Here is an 18,808-nt window from a genome sequence, read left to right on the forward strand (position 1 = left end):
GCAATGAAGAGTAGCCCCCGCTAGCTGCAACTAGAGAAAGCCCACGCACAGCAACACAGCACAGAAAGACCCAACACAGCCAAAATAATAATAAATAAATAAATAAACTGTATTAATAATTATAAAATTGGTAGAGAGATGTGCAAATATTATGAAGGTGATATGTCAAATGGTTAAAGTTTGAGAATCAGTTAACAATAAAATTGGAAAAAGATACAGGTATGTTGGAAGAAAAATGACCAACAGTCAAAGCTTACCTCCATTCTACTTCTCTGGATAGCCTTGATAGTACAGGTAAATCTAATCTCTTTTAAGAATCATTGTTCTAATTCAAAATTAAATCTCGGAGTGAAAAATATGACTCATAATCTTTAGGATTACTGCTTCAATATCAGCAATACTGAACATAAATATCACCTGTGTCAGCCATGAGACTGCACCCTGCAGATCTCCAGCTAGAGAACAGAGATACTAATGCAGGCTCACTCTGGGAGACATGGGAAGGCAACAAGCCTTGATTAGACTACCCAGCAGTCTAGGACAGTCCTACCTAACGTTCCTTCCCTCTTTCCTTCACCTGGAGTCAGATTTGCACCACAGTATGATGGCTCCCCCAGCCTTTCCCAGTTTCCTCACCATTTCTCTCATAGTCATTGTTCCTAATTAAATCTTAAATCTTTTGTCTTGACATCTGCTTCTCAGAAGACCCAGACTAACACACCACCCAAATAGTCTCAGCATTTCAGGAAGTCCCCTTTTCCTCTGGAGAAAATTTATGTTAAAGTGAAACAAAAAAGCAAAGAGTTTCCTGCTCTAAAATGTTTTCTAAACAGTCAGAATGTCTCTAAAATGTTTCCTAATGCCCAAAAGGCCAGAATTAAAGTTTATACCACAAAAAAATTAATGGTGAGTTTTATATCTGAAAATTTCCTAAACAGATTTTCCTAAAACTTCGAGTGGCTTCCAATTAAAGAAAAAGAAAAAACTATCCCATCTTGAGGTGAATGGAGTGAAAAACAAAACTGGACTTACATTCTCAGGTAAATTTTTGGCAATGGCACTGTGTGGCATGGGTTCAATACAAAGCAAGTGAATAATTTCTCTCATTGTGACCTCTTCTTTGGTCACATTTCCCACTCCAGGGACATAACGCTCTCCTAATACAAACAATGAAAAGAAAAAGTAAAACAATTAATTGCTTTCCATTTAAATCTCTTCCCATCAAGAACACTGCATTAAATCAAATCTATGAGATAGTAACCAAAAATTATTTGGACATGTTCCTAAATCTGAACAAGAGTCTCTTTGCTAAAAGAGGAAGAAAAATGAAGAGATCTGAAGAACACAGGCCTTCTCTTAACTTAAACACACACACACATATACATACACATACTCACACATTATAAACAAGGCCCCTTGATTAAATTAGCATGGTCTCTAACCCAGAAAACAAGGAAGATAGCATTGAATAAGTAGTGGCCATAACGGAACAATAGCTTTTCTTTCAAGATTTCCTCAATGTTGTCTCTACTTGTTATTTAAGAAAGAACAAAGTGAAAACTAAAAAACAAAATACTTAAAAATATCTCTATGGGTTAAATGACAAAATAGTAATATGTATCAGGAATGGATGGTGTTGCTAACATGCCCACATAATCAGGTTTCCACTTTTCATCTCGATAAACTGCCAAATGGGGAGAGAAAATAGCTAAATTAACTACGGGAACTTCACTGGTGTCAACAGCATCTAATCCCCAATGCTTCAAGAAGGCTTAAAATATTTGACCTTATGTCACCACTGATTTTCAATACTACAACATGAGTACAAAGTCCTGTGATATCTATAAGAGGGTTATTAGAATACAGGAATTTTTTGCCTAAGAGATTTGATGAATTCTACAAATTAGCCAAAGAATGACATTTTGTTAATTTAATTCACTTCCAACAGACTCACTCCTCTTCAAACACTGTAATTTTCAATTGTTTTCCACCAAAACAGTACCCTCTATAAGTTTCATGCTAGAAAGAACCTTAGAGATCATGTAGATTACTTTCACGTTTTACAAATCAAGAATTTGAGGCCCTAAAAATGTAAATGGCACGCTCTTGACAGTTTATAGCGAGGTCAACTCTAGATCTTCTGATTCCTAATCCAAATCTTTTGCTACTTCTTAATGTTTTCTTAATTAATATAATATAATCAGAGATTATATTAATCTTAATATAATCAGAGATTTTACACACACACACAAACACACACACTTTTAAAAATGATGACTCCTAAAGGTAATAAACTTATACTCAGGAATGCAGCAAATATTAACTAAAAATCAAATCACATAGAAGGAAATACCCAATGAATTTGGGTAAACAAAGTAACAGCAAAATAATAGTAGCAATAATAAAATAGTAAAATATAAAACAGCAAAAATATATTAGCAATTTTAATATATAGCATTAATAAGCAGTATTAGAAATTCTTCATATAGTATTCCAAGAACAAACACAAAAATTCCCCTCAAGTCTTTGTAATTTAATAAAGTATGTCACCAACTTAAAAATCTTCTACACATTTTTAATTTGTCCATTTTTTTCAGCAGTTTCCTATGAAATACTCTGGAGTTATTCCAGAAGAGTTAGCGCCTGGAAGATTTAGCAATCTCACTTAGCAATGACGGTTTACCACACTTCCTGCTGAGACAAGCAGCTAGCCCAGCAACTAGCTCCCTGATAAACAAATAAAATGAACCCAGGTTTTCAGATTTGGCTAATGGCTAGAAACCTCACTAGGAAGTATTAATACAAAGCAGTGTCTCCTGCAGTAGAGTAAGAAATAAGAACCAGAATGAAAAGTCAAAAACTTTTACTTAGCTGGTAAGATCAACAGAGACTATAATATAGAATATACAAAAGTAGAAGTATGGCCAATATTTGCACAAAGTTAATTTAACAGAATGACTTGATGAAAATATATCTTACTTAGACGAATGTTACATTGAAATTTTATATATATATATATATATATATATATATATATATATATATATATATATATATATATATACCCACACATAAAATTTTTAGCACTCGACATAGTTATTTTACATTTACTTTTCTAACTAGGATAATTATATCCCAGATCTCTACAAACAAGTCCAAACAATTACAAATCAGGTATTGAAAAATGAAGATGTAACAGCTGTGTTTTTTAAAAGGTGAGTTCCTAAACGTATCAATCACATTAGTCACATTTATCTCTAATATTCTCTGCTGTATTTGGGAGGAGAACAAAATAACTTACAGTTCTTATTAATGTTCTCTCTAAAAAGTAACTCATGTTCTATTTCAAAACATGTTTTAATCTTACCCACAATATAGATGAGGACTTGAAGCATTTCTTCTATTAAGGTATTATATTGTTTAATCAAATCCTATAGAATTGTAAAAGAAAAAATTAGTTACTTAAGAATCAAAAACGTCCATAAAACATACATTTTTTTCTGGATCAGATAGTCCAACTGATCCAGTATTTTCTTTCGGACCACAGCAACAGAGAATTATGAGGTGAATAATTCCCTTTTTTGACATCAAATTCAACAAGGTTCACAATACTTGGCACGAAGTAAGAACTCAATAACAACTGTTAAATATTATTACTGTTTTTATTATCATTATTTCCCATCTAGTCTTCAGTCAACAAAAGAATTCTAATCTTTAACTTTTCCTCTATTATTGGCTTCCTTCTTATCTGGGTTGGTGAGACAGTGTCTTCAAATAGGTAACTAACAGTTATGGTGAGAGTTCCCTTCCCTAACACACCTGTTATTTAAATACTACAGTAAATGAGATATTCATTTTCACTGAGTATAAAAACATGACTAAAAATTAGCTTTGTATTTTATAGCCTATCCTTTGGTCTGTTGCAAGTGACTTCGAATTTGAAGAATAAAATAATGTAATTCATAAATTCAAAGTAGTCAAAGGTTACTTTATAAACTGGTATCAAGTATTAAAACAATGAAGATGTCACAAAACTCCAGAGACAAAATATAAACCATAAAAAATTTATTGATAACAAATACAAGTAAAGAATTAATATCTTTACTAAATAAGGAACTTTTACAAAAAACAGGAAAAGGGTGAAGGACAGGAACAGATAATTCACTACCAAAAAGGAAAAAAAAGGTCAATAATCATGAAAACATGGTCAACCTCACTGATAATTAAAGAACTGCAAATGAAAATTAAACACCATCTTTCATGTATCAGACCAACAAAGATTAAAAATATCAGTACCATTACAGATGTACATACTGCTAGAGAGAGCTTAAATTGGAGTTACTTTTCTGAGAGCAATTTGACAATACGTATTCAGAGTCATAAGAAAGAGTATACTGTATTCTTCAGCAAATCCACTTCGAAGAATTTATCGTAACAAAATAATTAGGCAAGTGTTTAAACCTTGAGGTGCAGAGACATTTATATGAGCAAAAAACTTGAAAAGCCTCTTCAGCAATAGGGGACTAAAGTATAATGCATTCATATACTGCAATACTGCACAGCAATTAAAAATTATGATGTAAAAAAAAAGATGAGGTTCCTGCATACTTAGTGACAAGAAAAAACCTATCACAATATTTCATTAAGCACAGGAAGCATATTACAAAAATAGTACATATAGGGCTTCCCTGATGGCGCAGTGGCTGAGAGTCCGGCTGCCGATGCACGGGACACGGGTTCGTACCCCAGTCTGGGAAGATCCCACATGCTGCGGAGCGGCTGGACCCGTGAGCCATGGCCGCTGAGCCTGCGCGTCCGGAGCCTGTGCTCCGCAACGGGAGAGGCCACAACAGTGAGAGGCCCGCATACCGCAAAAAAAAAAAAAAAAAAAAAGTACATATAAAAGATTCAATTTTTCCTTTAAAAACAAATAAGACGGACGAGGAGAAGATGGCGGAAGAGTAAGACGCGGAGATCACCTTCCTCCCCACAGATACACCAGAAATACATCTACACGTGGAACAACTCCTACAGAACACCTACTGAGCGCTGGCAGACCTCAGACCTCCCAAAGGCAAGAAACTCCCCACGTACCTGGGTAGGGAAAAAGAAAAAAAGAAAAAACAGAGACAAAAGAATAGGGACGGGACCTGCACCAGTGGGAGGGAGCTGTGAAGGAGGAAAGGTTTCCACACACCAGCAAGCCCCTTTGCGGGCGGAGACTGTGGGTGGCGGAGAGGGGGAGCTTCGGCGCCACGGAGGAAAGCGCAGCAACAGGGGTGCGGAGGGCAAAGCGGAGAGATTTCCACACAGAGGATCGGTGCCGACCGGCACTCAACAGCCTGAGAGGCTTGTCTGCTCACCCGCCGAGGCGGGCGGGGCTGGGAGCTGAGGCTCGGGCTTCGGTCGGAGCACCGGGAGAGGACTGGGGTTGGCGGCGTGAACACAGCCTGAAGGGGTTAGTGCACAACGGCTAGCTGGGAGGGAGTCCAGGAAAAGGTCTGGAGCTGTCGAAGAGGCAAGAGACTTTTTCTTCCCTCTTTGTTTCCTGGTGCCCGAGAAGAGGGGATTAAGAGCGCTGCTTAAAGGAGCTCCAGAGACAGGCGCGAGCCGCGGCTCAAAGCGCGGACCCCAGAGACGGGCAGGAGACGCTAAGGCTGCTGCTGCCGCCAGCAAGAAGCCTGTGTGCGAGCACAGGTCACTGTCCACACCTCCCTTCTGGGGAGCCTGTGCAGCCCGCCACTGCCAGGTTCCCGGGATCCAGGGACAACTTCCCCGGGAGAACGCACGGCGAGCCTCAGGCTGGTGCAACGTCACGCCGGCCTCTGCCGCCGCAGGCTCGCCCCGCACTCCATGCCCCTCCCTCCCCCTGGCCTGAGTGAGCCGGAGACCCCGAATCAGCGGCTCCTTTAACCCCGTCCTGTCTGAGCAAAAAACAGACGCCCTTCTGCGACCTACACGCAGAGGCGGGGCCAAATCCAAAGCTGAGCCCCTGAGAGCTGTGAGAACAAAGAAGAGAAAGGGAAGTCTCTCCCAGCAGCCTCAGAAGCAGCAGATAAAAGCTCCACAATCAACTTGATGTACCCTGCATCTGTGGAATACATGAATAGACTACGAATCATCCCAAATTGAGGAGGTGGACTTTGAGAGCAAGATTTAGGATTTTTTCCCATTTTCCTCTTTTTGTGAGCGTGTATGTGTATGCTTCTCTGTGAGATTTTGTCTGTATAGCTTTGCTTCCAACATTTGTCCTAGGGTTCTATCCGTCCTTTTTTTTTAAAAAATTGTTTTTTCTTAATAATTATTTTTGATTTTAATAACTTTATTTTATTTTACTTTATCTTTTCCTTCCTTCCTTCCTTCCTTCCTTCCTTTCTTTCTTCCTTCTTTCCCTCCCTCCCTCCTTTAGACAACAAATCATCCCAAATTGAGGAGGTGGACTTTGAGAGCAAGATTTATGATTTTTTACCCTTTTCCTCTTTTTGTGAGTGTGTATGTGTATGCTTCTGTATGAGATTTTGTCTGTATAGCTTTGCTTCCACCATTTGTCCTAAGGTTCTGTCTGTTTTTTTTCTTAATAATTATTTTTAATTTAATAACTTTATTGTATTTTACTTTATTTTAATTTACTTTTTCTTGCTTGCTTGCTTTTTTCCTTCCTTCCCTCCTTCCTTCCTTCCTCCCACTGTCCCTCCCTCCTTCCCTCCCTCCCTCCCTCCTTTCTTTCTTTCCTTCCTTCCTTCTTTTCTTTCTTCCTTCCTTTCTTCCTTCCTTCCTTTCTTTCTTTCTTCCTACTTCTACTAATTCTTTCTCTCTACTTTTTCTCCCTTTTATTTTGAGCCATGTGGATGAAAGGCTCTTGGTGCTTCACCCAGGAGTCAGTGCTGTGGCTCTGAGGTGGGAAACCCAACTTCAGGACACTGGTCAACAAGAGACCTCGCAGCTCCACATAATATCAAACGGCGAAAATCTCCCAGAGATCTCCATCTCAACGCCAAAACCCAGCGTCACTCAATGACCAGCAAGCTACAGTGCTGGACACCCTATGGCAAACAACTAGCAATACAGGAACACAACCCCACCCATTAACAGAGAGGCTGCCTAAAATCATAATAAGTCCACAAACACCCCAAAACACACCATAGGTGTGGACCTGCCCACCAGAGAGATAAGATCCAGCCTCACCCACCAGAACACAGGCAGTAGTCCCCTCCACCAGGAAGCCTACACAACCCACTGAACCAACCTTAGCCACTGGGGACAGACACCAAAAACAACGGGAACTATGAACCTGCAGCCTACAAAAAGGAGACAGTAAGATAAACCAAACACAGTAAGATAAGCAAAATGAGAAGACAGAAAAACATACCACAGATGAAGGAGCAAGATAAAAACCCACCAAACCTAACAAATGAAGAGGAAATAGGCAGTCTACCTGAAAAAGAATTCAGAATAATGATACTAAAGATGATCCAAAATCTTGGAAATAGAATAGACAAAATGCAAGAAACATTTAACAAGGACCTAGAAGAACTAAAGATGAAACAAACAATGATGAACAACACAATAAATGAAATGAAAAATACTCTAGATGGGATCGATAGCAGAATAACTGAGGCAGAAGAACGGATAAGTGACCTGGAAGATAAAAGTGGAAATAACTACTGCAGAGCAGAATAAAGAAAAGAGAATGAAAAGAACTGAGGACAGTCTCAGAGACCTCTGGGACAACATTAAATGCACCAACATTCGAATTATAGGGGTTCCAGAAGAAGAGAAAAAGAAAGGGACTGAAAAATATTTGAAGAGATTATAGTTGAAAACTTCCCTAATATGGGAAAGGAAATAGTTAATCAAGTCCAGGAAGCACAGAGAGTCCCATACAGAATAAATCCAAGGAGAAATACGCCAAGACACATATTAATCAAACTGTCAAAAATTAAATATAAAGAAAGCATATTAAAAGCAGCAAGGGAAAAATAACACACAAGGGAATCCCCATAAGGTTAACAGCTGCTCTTTCAGCAGAAACTCTGCAAGCCAGAAGGGACTAGCAGGACATATTTAAAGTGATGAAGAAGAAAAACCTGCAACCAAGATTACTCTACCCAGCAAGGATCTCATTCAGATTTGATGAAGAAATTAAAACCTTTAGAGACAAGCAAAAACTGAGAGAGTTCAGCACCACCAAACCAGCTTTACAACAAATGCTACAGGAAATTTTCTAGGCAAGAAACAGAAGAGAAGGAAAAGACCTACAATAACGAACCCAAAACAATTAAGAAAATGGGAATAGGAACATACATATCGATAATTACCTTAAATGTAAATGGACTAAATGCTCCCACCAAAAGACACAGATTGGCTAAATGGATACACAAACAAGACCCAGATATATGCTGTCTAAAAGAGACCCACTTCAGACCTAGAGACACATACAGACTGAAAGTGAAGGGATGGAAAAATATATTCCATGCAAATGGAAACCAAAAGAAAGCTGGAGTAGCAATTCTCACATCAGACAAAATAGACTTTAAAATAAAGACTATTAGAAGAGACAAAGAAGGACACTACACAATGATCAAGGGATCGACCCAAGAAGAAGATATAACAATTGTAAATATTTATGCGCCCAACATAGGAGCACCTCAATACATAAGGCAAATACTAACAGCCATAAAAGGGGAAATCGACAGTAACAAATTCACAGTAGGGGACTTTAACACCCCACTTTCACCAATGGACAGAACATCCAAAATGAAAATAAATAAGGGAACACAAGCTTTAAATGATACATTAAATGAAAAATTAAGATGGACTTAATTGATATTTATAGGACACTCCATCCAAAAACAACAGAATACACATTTTTCTCAAGTGCTCATGGAACATTCTCCAGGATAGATCATATCTTGGGTCACAAATCAAGCCTTGGTAAATTTAAGAAAACTGAAATTGTATCAAGTATCTTTTCCGACCACAATGCTATGAGACTAGATGTCAATAACAGGAAAAGATCTGTAAAAAGTACAAACACATGGAGGCTAAACAATACACTACTTAATAACGAAGTGATCACTGAAGAAATCAAAGAGGAAATAAAAAAATACCTAGAAACAAATGACAATGGAGACATGACGACCCAAAACCTATGGGATGCAGCAAAAGCAGTTCTAAGAGGGAAGTTTATAGCAATATAAGCCCACCTTAAGAAACAGGAAACATCTCGAATAAACAACCTAACCTTGCACCTAAAGCAATTAGAGAAAGAAGAACAAAAAACCCCCTAAGTTAGCAGAAGGAAAGATATCATAAAAATCAGATCAGAAATAAATGAAAAAAGATAGCAAACATCAATAAAACTAAAAGCTGGTTCTTTGAGAAGATAAACAAAATAGATAAACCATTAGCCAGACTCATCAAGAAAAGAACGGAGAAGACTCAAATCAATAGAATTAGAAATGAAAAAGGAGAAGTAACAACTGACACTGCAGAAATACAAAAGATCATGAGAGATTACTACAAGCAACTCTATGCCAATAAAATGGACAACCTGGAAGAAACGGATCAATTCTTAGAAATGTACAACCTGCCAAGACTGAATCAGGAAGAAATAGAAAATATGAACAGACCAATCACAAGCACTGAAATTGAAACTGTGATTAAAAATCTTCCAACAAACAAAAGCCCAGGACCAGATGCCTTCACAGGCGAATTCTATCAAACATTTGGAGAAGACCTAACACCTATCCTTCTCAAACTCTTCCAAAATATAGCAGAGGGAGGAACACTCCCAAATTCATTCTAAAAGGCCACCATCACCTTGATACCAAAACCAGATAAGGATGTCACAAAGAAAGAAAACTACAGGCCAGTGTTACTGATGAACATAGATGCAAAAATCCTGAACAAAGTACTAGCAAACAGAATCCAACAGCTCATTAAAAGGATCATACACCATGATCAAGTGGGGTTTATTCCAGGAATGCAAGGATTCTTCAATATACGCAAATCAATCAATGTGATAAACCATATTAACAAATTGAAGGAGAAAAACCATATGATCATCTCAATAGATGCAGAGAAAGCTTTTGACAAAATTCAACACCCATATATGATAAAAACCCTGCAGAAAGTAGGCATAGAGGGAACTATCCTCAACATAATAAAGGCCATATATGACAAACCCACAGCCAACATCATCCTCAATGGTGAAAAACTGAAAGCATTTCCACTAAGATCAGGAACAAGACAAGGTTGCCCACTCTCACCACTCTTATTCAACATAGTTTTGGAAGTTTTAGCCACAGCAATCAGAGAAGAAAAGGAAATAAAAGGAATCCAAATCGGAAAAGAAGAAGTAAAGCTGTCACTGTTTGCAGATGACATGATACTATATATAGAGAATCCTAAAGATGCTACCAGAAAACTACTAGAGCTAATCAATGAATTTGGTAAAGTTGCAGGATACAAAATTAATGCACAGAAATTTCTGGCATTCCTATACACTAATGATGAAAAATCTGAAAGTGAAATCAAGAAAACACTCCCATTTACCACTGCAACAAAAAGAATAAAATATCTATGAATAAACCTACCTAAGGAGACAAAAGACCTATATGCATAAAATTATTAAACACAGATGAAAGAAATTAAAGATGATACAAACAGATGGAGAGATATACCAGGTTCTTGGATTGGAAGAATCAACATTGTGAAAACGACTCTACTACCCAAAGCAATCTACAGATTCAATGCAATCCCTATCAAACTACCACTGGCATTTTTCACAGAACTAGAACAAAAAATTTCACAATTTGTATGGAAACACAAAAGACCCCGAATAGCCAAAGCAATCTTGAGAATGAAAAACGGAGCTGGAGGAATCAGGCTCCCTGACTTCAGACTATACCACAAAGCTACAGTAATCAAGACAGTATGGTACTGGCACAAAAACAGAAAGATCAATGGAACAGGATAGAAAGCCCAGAGATAAACCCACGCACATATGGTCACCTTATCTTTGATAAAGGAGGCAGGAATGTACAGTGGAGAAAGGACAGCCTCTTCAATCAGTGGTGCTGGGAAAACTGGACAGCTACATGTAAAAGAATGAAATTAGAACACTCCCTAACACCATACATAAAAATAAACTTAAAATGGATTAAAGACCTAAATGTAAGGCCAGACACTATCAAACTCTTGGAGGAAAACACAGGCAGAACACTCTATGACATAAATCACAGCAAGATTCTTTTTTGACCCACCTCCTAGAGAAATGGAAATAAAATCAAAAATAAACAATTGGGACCTAATGAAACTTCAAAGCTTTTGCACAGCAAAGGAAACCATAAACAAGACCAAAAGACAACCCTCAGAATGGGAGAAAATATTTGCAAATGAAGCAACTGACAAAGGATTAATTTCCAAAATTTACAAGCAGCTCATGCAGCTCAATAACAAAAAAATAAACAACCCAATCCAAAAATGGGCAGAAGACCTATATAGACATTTCTCCAAAGAAGATATACAGACTGCCAACAAACACATGAAAGAATGCTCAACATCATTAATCATTAGAGAAATGCAAATCAAAACTACAATGAGATATCATCTCACACCAGTCAGAATGGCCATCATCAAAAAATCTAGAAACAATAAATGCTGGAGAGGGTGTGGAGAAAAGGGAACACTCTTGCACTGCTGGTGGGAATGTGAATTGGTACAGCCACTATGGAGAAAAGTATGGAGGTTCCTTAAAAAACTACAAATAGAACTACCATATGACCCAGCAATCCCACCACTGGGCATATACCCTGAGAAAACCATAATTCAAAAAGAGTCATGTACCAAAATGTTCACTGCAGCTCTATTTACAATAGCCCGGAAATGGAAACAACCTAAGTGTCCATCATCGGATGAATGGATAAAGAAGATGTGGCACATATATACAATGGAATATTACTCAGCCATAAAAAGAAACGAAATTGAGCTATTTTAATGAGGTGGATAGACCCAGAGTCTGGCACACAGAGTGAAGTAAGTCAGAAAGAGAAAGACAAATACCGTATGCTAATACATATATATGGAATTTAAGAGAAAAAAAATGTCATGAAGAACCTAGGGGTAAGACAGGAATAAAGACACAGACCTACTAGAGAACGGACTTGAGAATATGGGGAGGGGGAAGGGTTAGCTGTGACAAAGAGAGAGAGAGGCATGGACATATATACACTACCAAACGTAAGGTAGATAGCTAGTGGGAAGCAGCCGCATAGCACAGGGAGATCAGCTGGGTGCTTTGTGACCGCATGGAGGGGTGGGATAGGGAGGGTGGGAGGGAGGGAGACGCAAGAGGGAAGAGATATGGGAACATATGTCTATGTATAACTGATTTACTTTGTTATAAAGGAGAAACTAACACACAATTAAGCAATTATACCCCAATAAAGATGGTAAAAAAAAAGCAATTATACCCCAAAAAAGATGTTAAAAAAAAAAAAAAAAGACACCAAAACTTTAAAAGTGATCATTTCTAGGAGGCAGAGTTTCATGTGATTTTTCTTCTCCTTTTTGTTAATCTATACACAGTCATCAGTCAGTATCTGCAGGGGACTGGTTCTAGGACCCCTGCAGATACCAAAATCCACAGATGCTCAAGTCCCTTATATAAAATGGCTAGTACAGTTGGGATTCTGTATCCATGGATATGGAGGGCCAACTATATTCTAATTTTTATAGAGTAAAAAGGATATATGTGTGTATATGTATGTTTTACGTATGTGCCTGATTTTTGGAGCTATACATAAATAAATAAAAATCTTAAATATGATTAAAATTTTTTAAATAATATTTCCTTTGGAATTAATTTACTTATTAGTTTCTGTCACTTACCTGGTCTTTTGTGGATATGGTCTTGTTAAAAGCATCAGCAAGTTCATACCTCTGAAGTACCAGTAATAAGAATTTGTTGGGATCCATTAAAGATGCACCAATCTGTGAAAGAAATCAAGTACCATAGTTCTCATGTATTAAATGGAGAAACATTTTGTCTCTAGTAGGACTGTGAGAAAAAATTATAAGGTAGATCTGCAGAAGATAATGCAGTAGTCCCTTCTGCTTCTATGATACTATATTCATGTCAACAGTGAGAAAAATTTAAGTGAAGTTAACAATAGTTACAGTATCTTCGCTTATTATAAGGAACCTAGGAAGGAAGGTTAACACAAATATCAGAGGTAATTTAAATAGGTACCTGAAGCATAATGATATCTTTATCATACATTTCTTCTCTGCACTTAACATCTTGGTAATAAAACACCTATAAAATAAAAAGGAGAACAGAAGCTAAAAGAATCATTTTATTTCAAACAGAATTCTTAAAATTTTCTCTAAACTAGAAACCCCAAGAACTCCTTTGTGGCAAAAAATAAGCTGTAAATCTACAAATCATTTTAAGGGATTTGTGAGGATGAAGTGAGAAAATACGGCATGAAAATAATTCAGAGTTAAAAATGCTCTATACTAGTTATTACTCTCAACATGCGTAACAAAAGAATTTACTTCCCTTAAGTTTAAAATGCGCACGTCAATAAAGTAAACCAATTTCTACAATCAATCATAACACTATTTTTCTCCCAAGTGGTATCTTTACAAGCCCTGTTTCCCCACCACTTAGGAAAAGCACTTCTCCTTATTTGCTCTACAACAGAGGGAAACAATGCCCTTCCATTAAGACTGGTGGTGGGAAGATTACATGTTCCCAAGTAATCTTCAGAAAAGACATATATTGGTGGGATGGTTCCTGGTACTACTGGCTTTCACCTAATCTACCCACTTAACAGTATTAAAGGATAAATGTCTATATGGCCACTAGAACTTTCATTTCTGAGTTTATATAAGAGAACACAAAACAAATACTCAGGAAAATCCAGGGACACAAAGTAAAACATATAAAAGAAAAAACAAGCAGAAAATGAACACATTCATAGTGTGAACAATAGGCCTTGCCATACCTGGCTAATGAGAGACAGCCCATTTCTTCGCCACATCTCAGCAACAACCTGGGCAACCAATACCAGACAACGCAAAGGATATTCCACTAGTACCTCTACTTGAAAATCCTCCTGAAACAGAGTGAGATCAATTCCATTATATCCCAGAGGGCTTGAACGTTACGCCACTATACATTGCTCAGTTTTCTCATCTGTAAGACTGAGGGCTTGAACTAGATGACTCCAAGTCCCCATGATTTCAGAATGTTCTTTTTCTTCCCACTCAACCAAGAGGTATTTAGAGGGGACTTCCCTGGTGGCGCAGTGGTTAAGAATCTGCCTGCCAATGCAGGGAACACGTGTTCGAGCCCCGGTCCGGGAAGATCCCACATGCCGTGGAGCAACTAAGCCCATGCACCTAGAGCCCGTGCTCCACAACAAGAGAAGCCACCGCAATGAGAAGCCCTCGCACTGCAATGAAGAGTAGCCCCTGCTCACCACAACTAGAGAAAGCCCACGCGCAGCAACGAAGACCCAACACAGCCAAAAATAAATAAATAAATAAATAATTTTTTTAAAGAGGTATTTAGAAATAGAATATAAGCAAATCAACATTTAATAGAGTCACTTACAAAAGGCACAAATTCATGCAGTCTTGAAATAGCACCCAGCCTGCTTAAACGCACATGAAGACCTAAAGGTTAAAAAAAGATAGAGAAAAATGAGAAAGCAATAAACCCAGCTGATTTGTTTCCTAGTTAACTCATCAAGTTTGAAAACTTGTGAAATTTAAACATACGTTTATTGAGTTTAGAAATGACATCTCAGAATGCAAACATTTGATTTCTAATTTTGAAACACAGTTTTACTAACATATTTAAGATCCTACATTGTACAAGGTGTGCTTATAAATTATATAAAAATAATATTCTGCCTCTTAAGAAATTATTCTCCTCTTAGCCAAGCATCAAAAGAAATAAAAACTTATAAACAACACAGTCCTACTGTATAGCACAGGGAACTGTATTCAATATCCTGTGGTAAGCCATAATGGTAAAGAATATGAAAAAGAATGTATATATACATATAGCTGAGTCATTTTACTGTACAGCAGAAATTAAACACAACATGTAAATCAACTATACTTCAGTAAAATAAAAACAAATAAAAACGAATCTTGGTATTTCTTTTTATAAAAATAGAAGTGACATAAAATCATGTCAATTATACCATATACAAAAATTAACTAAAAATGAATCAAAGATCTGAACACAGGAGCTAAAACCATAAAACTCTTAGAAAATAACATAGGGAAAAGGCTTCATAACATTGGATTTGGCCATAATTTCTTGGATATGACACCAAAAGTACAGGCAACCAAAGGGAAAATAAATGAGACTACACCAAGTTAAAAACTTTTGTGCATCAAAGGACACTATAAAGAGAGTGAAAAGGCAACTCACAGAATGGGAGAAAATATCTGCAAACCATATATCTGATAAGCAGTTAATATCCAGAATATACAAAGAACTCCAATAACTCAACAACAAAATCTGATTAAAAAATAGACAAAGGACTTGAACAGAGCTTTCTCCAAAGAAGATATACATATGGCCAGTAAGCACAGGAAAAGATGGTCAGTATCACTAATTATTAAGGAAATGCAAATCAAAACCACAAGGAGATACCACTTCACACTCATTAGGATGGCTATTTAAAAAACAAAAAATAACAAGTGTTGATGAGGATGTAAAGAAATTGGAATCCTTGTGCTTTGCTTCTGAGAATGTAAGATGGTGCAGCTGCTATGGAAAACAGTATGGTGGTTCCTCAAAAAATTAAAAAGTAGAATTACCTTATGATCCAGCAATTCCACTTTATGGGTATATACCTCAAGAATTGAAAACAAGCACTCAAGTGCATATTTGGACACCTGTGTTCATGGCAACATTATTCGACAATAGCCAAAAGATGTAAGCAACCCAAGCATCTACTGGAGGATGAATAGATAAACAAAACGTGGTATATACATACTATGGAATATTATTCAACCTTAAAAATGAGGGAAATCTGACATATACTACAACATGGATGAACTCTGAGGACATTATGCTAAGTGAAATAATCCAGTTATAAAAGGATATGAGTATGATTTCACTTATATGAGGTACCTAGAGTAGTCAAGTCATAGAGACAGAAAATCGAGACTGTAGGGAGCAGGGAATGAGGAGTTATGTTAAATGGGCACAAATTTCAGATTGGGAAGATGGAAAGAATTCTGGATATAGATGGTGGTGATGGCTGTACAACAATGTGAATGTACTTAATGTCACTGAACTATATACTTAATGATTAAAATGGTAAATTTTATGTTACATATATTTTACCACAATTAAAAATATAATTATGTACACTTATACAAAGTTGTTAAAAGAAAAAGACACTGACACGGTCGATTTACATAGAAATGCAAATCAAAGGATGATTAAAGAAAATCTATGATTTCTTTCTTTTAGTGGTGAAAGGAACAGTGACACAGTGAACACACTGGTGCAATCAGGAAGAGAAGAGGGTGAAAAAACAGCAACAAGATTTTCCTACATTTACATTTGGTTAGGCGATAAATTACCAAGTTAGTCCTTAAGTATATAGTATAAGGATCCATTAGTTGACCAAGATAACAAAAAGCCCAGGTAGCACCCTTAGATGTTCTGGTCACAGCTCTTTGAAGGATAGTGACAGCTTTTAACTGCAGTAACTGATCCGAGTATGTCTGTGCATACTGAGAACAAAAATAGTACTGATTCTAATATGAATATCTAGAAAACAAAGCTAACAGAAACATGCAAAAACCAAATAAACACTCACCAGCAAGAGTCCTAGAGATTGGCAGATGTATGCTTACAAGATCTTCAGATACTCTGTAGGATTTAGTTTCCAAAGTATGACCACACAATTGTACTACTGTTTTGCTACTAGATTTGAAACTTGTACTGCACCTCATCACAGCTTTATGACATTCTTTATAAGCCACCAGTAAGAGTTCCTCCTAAAAGGAAGATAAAAATGCAAATAAATTGACAAGTTATCTACTTTATTACATCATTCAGTATATATTTACTAAATACAAGCACAAAATTGTTTGACGTGTTACTAGAGCTACATCAACAGGATCTGCAAACCTGCAGGAAATATTATGACAGTCAGACAGACACACATACACACACAATCAAAGTAAAAAATTGTAAGCCACATAAATGGTATAAACTAATAACCTTAATAGGGCAAAAAAAAAAAAAAGAATCACAAACAACTGGGAATACTTGTTTGCAAAAGTAGCTTTTGAGGGGCTTCCCTGGTGGCACAGTGGTTAAGAATCCACCTGCCAATGCAGGGGACACAGGTTCAAGCCCTCGTGCAGGAAGATCCCACATGCCATGGAGCAACTAAGGCCGTGTGCCACATACTGAGGCTGCCCTCTAGAGCCCACAAGCCACAACTACTGAGCCCACGTGCCACAACTGCTGAAGCCCACGTGCCTAGAGCCTGTGCTCTGCAACAAGAGAAGCCACTGCAATGAGAAGCCCGCGCACTGCAACAAAGAGTAGCCACCACTCGCCGGAACTAGAGAAAGCCCGCGTGCAGCAACAAAGACCCAACATAGCCAAAAATAAATAAATAAATAAATTTTTTAAAAAGCTTTTGAGTGGGGTTTGAAAGAATATGCAGAATTTAAGTATGACGGGAAGATGGAGAGATGGTAGCACTGTAAGCAGAGATACAGAATAAACAAAGAGAAATAAGGGGAAGTAATAACTCCTGTTCGGGCAATGGAAAGGAATAAAAACTAGACAAATCAAAGGGTTTATGGACAGAATTAATGAGCAATTAAACTGGAAATATGACTTGCGTTGCCATGTAAAGCTGAATATACTGATACTGTCTGAAGTGTAATAATGTAGTCAACATATTGCTTCAAGAAGGATTAGTGGGTATCACTGAAGGTAACAGATTGGAGACAGTAGTGTTAGGAGACAAGGAAACCAATAGAAAGTTTATTACTAAGTTAAGTGTAAGGTGATAAGGGACTCAAACTAGGGTGGGGGCAGTCAGGGCAAAAAAGAATAAACCCATAGGAAATAAGTTAGGATTATAAAATAAATTTAGGATAAGGAAGACTCAAATCTGGGTGAGTATGGCAGGGAAATGAGTCAAAGGTCACTTTTTAAGAGTATTTCTCACTGATTGTATCTTAAAAAAAGGAATTCTATAGTTAAATAAATTTTGGGAATATCTCTCTTAGAAATGAGCACATTAATTTTTTTTCTTTAAATAAATTTATTTATTTAGTTAGTTAGTTTTTGCTGTGTTGGTTCTTCGTTGCTGCGTGAGGGCTTTCTCTAGCTGCGGTGAGCGGGGGCTACTCTTCATTGACGTGCGCAGGCTTCTCATTGCAGTGGCTTATCTTGTTGCAGAGCACGGGCTCTAGGCACATGGGCTTCAGTAGTTGCAGCACGCAGGCTCAGTAGTTGTGGCACACGGGCTTAGTTCTCCATGGCATGTGGGATCTTCCCAGACCAGGGCTTGAACCCGTGTTCCCTGCACTGGCAGGTGGATTCTTAACCACTGAGCCACCAGGGAAGTCCTGAGAACACTGATTGATCAAAGGGTTTGAGAAGTTCAGTGGCTTAAAAAATCATGTTTGATTTTGTTCAACCTAGCATTTCCCGATCTTACATGAACATAAAACTTTCTCCCCCCATCAAAAGTCTGTTAACATCTAACACACAGAACACAGTGGCTCTCAGATTTCC

The 18,808-nt window shown here is 37.4% G+C and overlaps 1 protein-coding gene across 5 annotated transcripts in view; it reads right to left on the reverse strand.

Moving 5' to 3' along the window:
- UBR1 (ubiquitin protein ligase E3 component n-recognin 1) overlaps positions 1–18,808 on the reverse strand; it is a 167,885-nt gene that overhangs the window by 62,048 nt on the left and 87,029 nt on the right. For all 5 annotated transcript variants that reach the window (XM_079915121.1, XM_079915122.1, XM_079915120.1 and 2 more), the window contains 7 exons: positions 16,863–17,043; positions 14,627–14,688; positions 14,016–14,126; positions 13,256–13,321; positions 12,895–12,996; positions 3,368–3,431; positions 1,033–1,157 (listed from right to left, as the gene is read on the reverse strand). In XM_079915121.1, the coding sequence (XP_079771247.1) occupies positions 1,033–1,157; positions 3,368–3,431; positions 12,895–12,996; positions 13,256–13,321; positions 14,016–14,126; positions 14,627–14,688; positions 16,863–17,043 (711 nt within the window). The remainder of the gene's footprint in view (positions 1–1,032; positions 1,158–3,367; positions 3,432–12,894; positions 12,997–13,255; positions 13,322–14,015; positions 14,127–14,626; positions 14,689–16,862; positions 17,044–18,808) is intronic.

Source organism: Stenella coeruleoalba (assembly GCF_951394435.1).
Source record: "Stenella coeruleoalba genome assembly, chromosome: 2".
Lineage (NCBI taxonomy): Eukaryota > Metazoa > Chordata > Mammalia > Artiodactyla > Delphinidae > Stenella > Stenella coeruleoalba.